Raw genomic sequence first — 9,989 nt, forward strand, 5'->3', positions numbered from 1 at the left:
GGAGGAATGATAAAGACAGAGGCAGATGTCTAAGACGATGTGAGGCTCTTTAACAGACAGAAAGACGAAGAGGCAGGCAGAGGGGAGGACTCGGTGAGCAGGCAGGGAGGCAGCACCTGGAGCCTTCAGCCCACCAGCACCAGGGGCTTTCCTCTGAGCAGCTTTCCTCAGGACGGAGGCCGACACTCCCTCCTTCACCAGTCCAGAGGGAGAGGCCACTGAGGGGGCTTCACAGAGGCGGGAAATGAAAGAAAGACAGGTTGGGACAGATAAGACAGAAAGAGAAGGAAGGACAATGGAAGGTTCAGAGCAACATTAATGAGTGATAAATGCTTTGTGTTAGATGTTTCTGTGAGTATTATGAAGAAACCACCAAAGACAGAGTCCTCCTGGCGAAGTTTCTTGGTTTTGAGATGAGAGTTGAGGGGTTCGGACTGCTGCAGAGGCTTCTCACCGGGACTTATTATTCTACAGGAAGCATTCTGCTGCACACCTGAGAGGAAAAACACACAGAGAGACATGCTGGACAATGGGTGGGATTCAACCTTAGCTAAGTACATAGACTAGCAACAAAAGGAAACAGCTTTTAATATGAAAAATATGGAAGAAAAGAAGGGTTAAAGTTTTGTTTTTTAAGTATGTATTACATTTGTTTGATATTTAATAATCGCTCTTGTTTTTGTTTTATTTAACATTTTTTTAAATTACATTTGTGTTTTTATTCAATTTCACTTTTTTAAGTGTTTTCATCTTTTTAAAAATTTATTTATTCATCGACTTAGTCATATATATAACAGATGATTTCATGTTTTAATTCATTGTTTGGACAGATCTATAATAAAAAATATTCAATAAGTTTAGTAGTTTAATTTTTTAAAATTTAAAGTAGACTATTTTCTAGTATTTAGTCATTTATTCTTCTTTTCACATTTTTGATTTTTCTATACATTTTATAAAACTTTTTTCCTTCTTGTTTATTATATAATTGTTCTTACTAATGTGTTCATGCATCCAACTTGCTTTGTGTTAAACTAAATAACCTAAACTTTGGTTCGAGGGCAAACAGCTAAACCAGCTATTTTTGTCTGACAATACGTAGCAACACTGGTTTGCTGTCTGGGCCCTTTAAAGCAGTTTGAAATGGTCATAAGAAACAGGCCGTGGTTCTTGTACCGCTGGAGGTGAAGTTGATGAAAGCTGCAAACTCGGACGCCAGCTTCTCGTCACTTGCGAAGGCACACACGCAGGCGTAGAAGTGAAGGCAGGGCTGGGATGTGGCTGAGCTGGGAGAAGGGTGAGAGCTGACCGACCCACCTGCTCCATCAGGTTTGTTTCTTTTTGTGCTGACCTGGCAGGCGCAATGAAAAACACTTTTGTCACTCTTTAAGGCCTCGGACAGCCCCCCTGCACCCACAGTGAGATGCAGCAGGCCCAGAGGATGGTGGGAGTCTGTGTGGCACTTCACCACCAGGGTGTCTTTGGAGACACGCTGCACCAGGGGCCCAGGAGACTCCGTGGCCAGCCTCCACAGCTCCTCTCTGGCTTGAATGGAGGCCTGCAAGCCCTCCAGGATGGAGCTCTTTAAGGTCAGCGGCGTCGCACGGTTCCGACATTCGATGGCTTGCTTGATGTGGATGCACAGGCTGTCGGAGGACTGCTTGACCGCCGCCGCCGACTCTGGCTCGCCTTGATTTGACCTTTGACCCTGCCTACAAGAGGGCAAAAAACAGCGGCCCAAATTAATGCAGGTGAGCAGGGTGGCCCCGTCCGTAGTTGCTATGGCAGTATCAGTGGGAACGAGCTCAACGAAGCCCCACTGTGTCGCCGTGGCCCCTCTTCCTCTGTGGCACACTGAAAACACCTGTGCTCCCCCACCTGAGCCACCGCCCAGGACTCCCCCTCCTCCCTCGGGCTCCTTCACTCCTCTCTCCTCGCTGTCAATGATCACCTTCACCACCTCCACCGCACACTTCTTGTTGCTTCGGCCTGCCGCTGAGGCATTTCTCAGTGACACCCCGCAGGCTTTGTTCTTGCAGCTGAGGCCACGGGTGCCATTGTAGATGCCGCACTGAGGGCATTTGCGAATGCCCCGCAGGGTGGCCCGGCCCAAGTTGGACAGGAAGGCAGGAGTTGTGGCCTTTCTGCTGTCTCGCTGTTTTGCTGCCAGGCTGGCCTGACCGGTCGAAGTCTGCGGAACGGAGGATGAGACAATGCTCGATGAGGAGGACGCTGTCACCTCAGTGTCCATTTCAGGAGTTTTGTTGGATATGAGGGGATTCAAGCCTTGACAAAGAAGGAAAATAAAACATAAATATCTGCTGAAATTGCTGGACAATAACTCTGCATACTATCAGCAAAACGCCCTATTGCATTGTTGTTATTTTACATTAATAAACTTTAAATTAAATGGCACTGGCTTATTAATTTCACAACAGTTTCAATGTTTCTGCTTCAACTGTATCATTCATCTGCTTAAGTGCTGCACCAGCTCGCTGTAACATACCAACTGTCTCACACACGGTCTTTCTCTGTGTGTTTTCCAAGCAAACGTTCAAACTACCTCTAATCCGCCTCTGTTGGTCAAATCCAGCTCCGCTCTGGCCTCCAAAACCCTCTCGACCGTCGCCATTCCTCCTTACATCCCGACAACCGCATTGCGCCTGTAACGACACTCTCCATTGGCCAGAGACGATCACGTGGGTAAAAAGGGGGCGGCCTTTCCAGGCGCGTTGAATCATGGGAGCTGTAGTTGACTTAAACTGTCGACGACTTTCCGTAGAGTTTTCTTGTCATTGATGAACCTAATATAAAATAAAACACACATTCTAGATACAGGTCAATGCGTCAGGTAATTATAATAACATTTTTGTCGTGAGCTGTGTTTGTTTAGGGCTATTTTAGTATTTAATTAGCGTCACAGTTATTAGAAAATGTTAGCATGCTAACTATGATGGTCACTGTTAAACCAGGTAATGTACTAAACTTTAGCATGTGGGCTCTAGCAAGGCTAAGGACTTGCTATTTACTCATGAAAAGAAACTCACATTTTAATTGTAGGTTAGTACTTTAAATAGTAAAGGACTTTTTTTTTCTTTTCTTTTCTTTTTTTTTTTAGCAAACTGCATTTAATTAGGGCTGTTGGCCTGCTTTCAAAAATATTGAAGACACCAACAGACACCAACAGTTAAGAATATTGATAGATAACAGGAGCTGGAGTTTGTTGCTACCAGCTGTTTAAAACAATTCCCTCTAAGGTTATTACTAAAGGCCTGCAGCATCAGGCAGCAGGAGGATCCATATGTCCGTCTCCAAACAGAAACATGCACATCTTCTGGTAACTTCATTGAATTCTTATGATTATACATTATTCCCAAGAGACTGTGGAGAACTGATCAGTCCAGCCTAGAATCCGACAGCTGGTCACATTGTGTATTTTTCTTCACATCAAACAGGTCGCACACTTACTTACTATTTCCACTTACTGTACTGCATACCCAGAGCATTAGACAGCCGAAGGATCCACAAGTGTCTCCAAAGAATAAGAGCTATGTGCATTTAGGAATGGAGCAACAGCAGTAACTTCATTAAGTAGTTCTAATTATAAATGATCTCTGACATGAAGAAAGGATTGGTCAGGATCTAAAGGCAAGTTACACTGTTTATTTGTCTTCACCTCCATCTGGTGAGCTGTCATACAATCACTGTTTATCTGCTGCAGTTAAATATCTTGTTACATCATGGCCATCCTCAGGTTAAATCCTGATTTTTCACTTCCACTGTTTAAAAAATCTGAAATAAATTCAGCTGCTAGTTATTTTTAAGTTAGAATTATTGCCTACTATACGTCACTGGGTATATTGTCTAATCTTGTGTGAAAGACAAATATTGTGTGCGCACTGTAGCTCTCTCCATTACTGTGGTTAGTTTGTCTGAATTAAGCACTGAGGAACATGTGGCCTCTGTCTGAATGACAGAATTCCATCAATTTAACAGATTGATAAAGCCAACAATGTTCCATACCTCATATGTGAATAGGGCTTAAAGTGAACTCCTGTACCAGCTAAATGTGCTAAACTTTGGCATATTGGCTACTAGCACCACTAAAGATATATTTATTCACACAAAACAAAACATACTTTTTAGATGCAGCTTAATACATAGAATATTCCCAGATATTAAGACATGATCTTATCTGGAACTATGATTTGTGAACTTTTGTAGGGTCTCCAAAATATTGACAGTGCGCTATTTTGGCCATGGATGTCTATTTGTCAGTATTTTCATCATCACTGATCAAAAAAATTATGTAGTTATCAATGTATAATTCATGCATGTGAACAACTATTTACTAATTAACACAAAGATGCCATCTTGCATGCTGTTTTTGCCATTACCATCAATGTGTGTTGGGGCAGTGTCATAAAACATTGTTTTGTAGAACCTTTTTTTTTTTAGATACACTGTAGGCAGCATCTGTTTTCTTGTTCTTATAACTCATATTCTTAATAACAGGAATAGCTATAAATAACAGCAATAGCAATGACAAAAAATATCATATATATATATATATATATATATATATTTGGACAATCTAGATGGACATTGATTCTCAGTAGCAGAAGTTTAAACATTTATCACATAACTGAATATATATATAGAGGTCTAGATCTTATTGTGTAATTTATTAGATTTTCTGCAGGCTTACAGTTTTTGAACTGATACTGGAAAATAAAGTATAAGAAAATATCATAGAAGGTACACTTGAGCAGTGCTTAGCACTTTCGCCTCACAGCTAGAAGGTCCTGGGTTCAATTCCAGTCTCTCTCTGTGTAATTGATGATTTTAAATTGTCTGTAGGTTGTTTGTCTCTGTGTAGCTCTGCGATAGACTGGTGACCCGTCCAGGATGTACCCTGCCTCCACCATAAGTCAGCTGGGATAGACTCCAGCCCCCCCTCCTGCAACCCTACAGAGGATAAAGCAGTGTATAGATAATGGCTGGATAGAATGTGGTATCCCACACCAGAGCCAGGAGAAATATCTTGGCTTTCCTGTCAGATCAGTGTCACAGGCAGTCTGATTAAACAATCATGCATGCTTCAGCCTGACAGTGAGCCTGTCCTGGATCAGGTTAGTTTCTGAACATGAACTGCCAAAGTAACTGAACTTCAAATATGTTGAACTTGCTTTGTGAAACCGAAATACTCTGAAAGTAAGCCAGACTAACTAATAAAAGCCTGACTTATTTTGTGAGCTCACTTTATGCAGCTGTGGTTTCAAAGATCAGATGCAAACACTGTGAATGTGAGCTGTTTGAAGCATCAGCATTTTAATGGGACAAAGCAAAAACACAAACCATGTTACTAAAGCATCAACAGAACTTTCCGTTGCCAAAACACTGGCTGAAAACATTCTTAGGCACTGCCTACTCTCGGATGATTTTTGGTTAAATAAAAAGTAACTCACTGATAGTAAGGCAACACAATGGATTTTTCAACTATATTAAAATGAGGGTGGCCACAGTGCAAAAATCTGATTCTTAAGAAGGTTGTTTCTTAATCTATAAAAACAATCGTTATGTAGGTCTAAAATAGAATAACTTAAATTATGAGTTACTTGTCAATCTAAAGGCTGTTGCATTGCATAGCAACGCTGCGTGTCCTCCAAACGTCTTGAAGAATGAAATGCTGCACTGTCTCTACTGTACACGGACCAGCACTGGACAGGGATGCTACTGTCAAACAGCCTTGTCTGGAATCCATTTCCCAACCAGGAGCAAGCACGCTTCCTTAATTAACATGTTGTCTTTATACAGATCAGTACAATTGAACAGACTGTTTGGTTATTTACATAAAACAGACTTCCAAATGAAATCACAAATAAAGTGGAATGCAAAAACATTGAAAAAAAAAAAAACCCTAGTATTTCAAATTTTGTGAAAACCTTAAGTATTTGTGCAATATTTGTCTGCCTATAAGTAAGATAAGAGTGGCAGTAATCCCTGCAATTGGTTTATTTGAGATACTCTAATTTGAAAAATAAAGTTGACATATGACAGCCACTTAAAAGTTTTATAAACAAAGGATCTCGCGTGTCACATACTTTGATGGTGTCACTTCAACATTTCTTTATAAGACAGTTCCAAAATGAAACACAAAAAGGCAAAAGCTCTTTATACAATGTCAGCATTTTAAAGTTGCTCAAAAACAAGAAAGAAAATGACACTTCGTCTATTATATTTGTAGCAAAAAAAAAAAACAAAAACAAAAAAAAAAACTGATGGCGTAGTCCTTTCTGTTTCAGGGGAAGATGACTTGGACATTGTCTTGTGTGTAAAAGCATCAGTTCATGCACACACGTAAGCACACACACATTTCTTATCCGCAGACGGGATTCTCCGTCTATCAGTCCGGTCTGGGAGATGAAGTGAAGGAGCACTGAAATTTGTTTGTTTTGTTGAATTTCCCTCAACCTGCCAACTTCTTCTACTCAGTGATTCCCTACATTTCACAGAATGACTTGAGGACGCCCTGAGGACTCGCTCAGACTCGCGTTTCACTTTAGCAACCGGTGAACATACCGACAGTGAGGTCAACAGGCTCCAACTGAGAGAAAATAAAAACCCCTTGCTCGATACACATCTCGTGGTTGCGCTGCAATACTGTGGACTATTGAGTGCTTTCTGTGGCAAAGTTCGTAGCCTCTTCTCCCTGTATGATTGTTAAATATTGGTATAAAATTCTGCCCTTGCTCTTTGGCTCTGAGGGGCTGAAAACAAACAAAAGCTGCTGTTTTAATATAGATTTAATTCACTGTTCCTTTTAAACTAAACTGTGGCTGTGCTAGAAATATCTTGACATGTTGTATAATTTACATTTGGCCAGTAATATACCAAACAATAAAATGGGCCCAGGAATGCAAGGTGCATTAGCGGTAGCTTTAACAGTGTTAAAGTGTGGATAATTATCTTTACACTTGCAGATTTGGGCAGTGGGTGACGTTTTGGGCTGGTAAGGTTGATAAAATGACGTACCAGCTTCACTAACAGAGTATTGTTGTGAGGTGACAAACAGAGCACATCTAATGCACTCCTTCCCCGGCAGAGTATCATCCTTGTGGCCTCGCAGGCTTAGAGAGAGGGCTACTGTGATCAGTGGGTGTGGTAGCCAGCAGTGCTCATGCCAGCCTGGTTGGTTAGCACCGTCCCGTTGACGCCCTGCCCGGGCTCCACCATGCCACCATTGCTCACAGCGCCCACGCCTGTCCATCCAGCTCCAGCATGTAAATGACTGTAAAAGCACAAACGAAACAAAACACATTAGAAAAAAGAATTAAGAGACGAAGCAGAGCAGATACAGTGATCCGAGTTACATCTAGTCATTTTGTGCTTTGGATAGAACAGCAATCAGAAATGCATAAATGCATTCTGAGAAGATGAATTGAAATCCGCTTGTTCACACCATCTGGTGTAATGGTGGTTTCTTCAAATGTATACATAAGCTTCACTCCCCCAAGTGTAACTACCTCTGCCAGCCATCTGTGATAACATCTCTGTCCTGTGTAAAGGGCAGCTAAAGTAAATCTGAAATTAGCAACAGGGAAATAGCAATTTCAACAATTCCTACACATGCAGTATAGAAGAGAAGTGAGTACACTCCTGTGCAACACCTCTTAAATGTTAAAGGATTAAAATCTGAATATTTCCTCATATTGACAACTGAAACCTCTATGGACAGCACTCAAGAAAAAACTCTTGCAACACAACCTGTCCAGCAAAGAGCAGCTGAATAAAAATAGTCTCCAAATGATGGCAGAACATCTCAAAACAAAAATTGTGCAACCTTGATATCTTCAAATCCCAGTGTTAAAATCCTACTGTGGGGTGTGTATTTTCAACAAAGTCAATCTAAAATGTTAGGTTTTAAATCTCTGTAAGAGAGCAACTCTGTTATTGTGCAACTCAGATGCAATGTAATTACTGTAACGGGATACATTTCTTAAAGCATTTGACAATCAAATGATATTGTACCAGGCTGTGCTCAGTTCTGTTGTATTGAGTATCATGCAAGAAAGTCAACATGAGCTGTTATAATGACCCCTGATCGCTTCAAAAAAATGTATTCGTGAGTGAGAATAGCCTGTGAAGATTTTTAAACATTTGTATTACTCATATGTTATTAATATGATTCATTTTTAATCAATTCCTTCTTTATCTTTCTGAAACCACAGCAAACCCAACATCTCCCCAGAGAGACGATAAGAAAATTTATGCTTTTTCAGTGGCTAACAGCTGCATCTACATTACCCTCACCCTCTGGGCTGAACTGGAGCTTATGCTGATTTGCATGTAACCATGAAAAACACAGATGGATTGCAGTCAGATGCCTGATGCATAATGTGTGGCTAAACACAAATGAAAGCGTAACACTGCACTTAGATGTAAAGAGTAAATAGGACCAGTGAAGCTGGACTGTACTTCTGTGTTACAGGGCTTAGATGGACTGATTAAGCCGGCCAGCTGCAAAGATACACTGTGGGTTTCTTCCAAGTTTTAGATGCTGGTTGAAGTTGTTGAGCATGGAGACAACATGAAAGACAAACTTTTCCCCAGGCCTTTTATCACAGTGAGGATAAAATGCCAAAATGGTGGCTGCACAAAATACTCCCAGTTTCAGTATTTATATTAGGTGGACCTCACGACAAATACATGTACCACAAAGTGTGTGAAATGAACACATTTGAGGATTTATTTGGGGATTTATGTAAAGCACGATGCAGTGGTGAAAGCACTCTTCTAGAAAAAAAAAAAGAAACAAGATATGGCGCTGGTGAGTGCGGCAGCCATCGTAGCTGCTCCTCCACCGTTGCAACTTTTTAAATAGCTTTTATTTATCCTTTTGCTTTTATTTATCTTTTTGCACGACATTCACCATGCTGTGTCCTCATCGTATCAAATACAACAGAGACACACTGGTGAATATTGGCTTATTACCACAGTACAACAGTTTTTCTGCCAATGCATCCTGGCCCAGCGAGATCCTGCGGGGCCCCTCCCCCCAACAACAACGACACAGGATGCCGGCAGCGTAACAGGCCCTGGGGGAAATGTGCCAGCATTAGGAACAGGTTGAGGCTACGAGCACACCAACCACCACTGCCTAGCATCCTGCTCGCAAACGTCCAGTCCCTGGACAACAAGCTGGACGAGCTCAGAGCCAGGATCAGGTACTGGAAGGACACAAGAGACTGCAGTATCATCTGCCTCACGGAGACATGGCTGACCCCTACCACACCACTCACCTCCGTTATTTTCAGCGCTGTCTACATCCACCTGCAGGCAGACACGGACGCTGCATTAGCTGAGCTAGGTGAGGCTATCTCCAGCTACCAGGCTAACCACCAGGAGGCAGCCCTCATTGTGGCCGGGGATTTTAACAGTGCCAACCTGAGGAGGGTGATGCCAGAACTTCGCCAGCACATCGCCCTCCCCACCAGAGGAGACAGAACTCTGGACCACTGTTATTCTCCCTTCAGAGACGGCTATGCAGCAAAGACACAACCAACATTTGGCAAGTCATTTACTGGGAAACTAGTGGAGGACACTATCTCCAAAAGAACCATCATGGAGTTTCCCATTTAGAAGCCATGGATGAACAAAGGCATGCGCGACCCTCCTCCCTACCTGTCTCCCTGGAACCCCTACAGTTCACAAACAGGCCAAACACATCCACAGACAACACCACAAATCAACTGCTACACATAGTCCTGGCCCCACCTGGACACTAGGAAAGGCAATTATGTGCGAATGCTGTTCGTGGACTTCAGTTCAGCGTTCAACACCATAATCCCCTCCAGACTGGTCACTAAGCTGAAGGAACTTGGACTCACCTCCTCCCTGTGCAGGTGGGTGGTTCGAGTGGGGAATCACCTGTCCCCCTCATGCATCCTGAACATCGGTGCCCCCCAGGGATGTGTGCTGAGCTCTCTGCT

General features: G+C 42.3%; 2 protein-coding genes across 5 annotated transcripts in view; both read right to left on the minus strand.

Annotated features, from left to right (window-relative positions):
- cunh2orf42 (chromosome unknown C2orf42 homolog) overlaps positions 1-2,628 on the minus strand; it is an 8,315-nt gene extending 5,687 nt beyond the window's left edge. The window contains exons 1-4 of the mRNA XM_008288571.1: positions 2,561-2,628; positions 1,174-2,283; positions 374-493; positions 59-227 (exon numbers count right to left, since the gene is read on the minus strand). Coding sequence (XP_008286793.1) covers positions 59-227; positions 374-493; positions 1,174-2,248 — 1,364 coding nt within the window. The 5' untranslated portion in view covers positions 2,249-2,283; positions 2,561-2,628. The remainder of the gene's footprint in view (positions 1-58; positions 228-373; positions 494-1,173; positions 2,284-2,560) is intronic.
- Positions 2,629-5,300: 2,672 nt separating this feature from the next.
- tia1 (TIA1 cytotoxic granule-associated RNA binding protein) overlaps positions 5,301-9,989 on the minus strand; it is a 15,909-nt gene continuing 11,220 nt past the window's right edge. For all 4 annotated transcript variants that reach the window (XM_008288575.1, XM_008288574.1, XM_008288573.1 and 1 more), the window contains one exon: positions 5,301-7,288. In XM_008288575.1, the coding sequence (XP_008286797.1) occupies positions 7,150-7,288 (139 nt within the window). In that variant the 3' untranslated portion in view covers positions 5,301-7,149. The remainder of the gene's footprint in view (positions 7,289-9,989) is intronic.

The sequence above is a fragment of the Stegastes partitus genome, unplaced genomic scaffold (genome assembly GCF_000690725.1).
Source record: "Stegastes partitus isolate 25-593 unplaced genomic scaffold, Stegastes_partitus-1.0.2 Scaffold566, whole genome shotgun sequence".
NCBI lineage: Eukaryota > Metazoa > Chordata > Actinopteri > Pomacentridae > Stegastes > Stegastes partitus.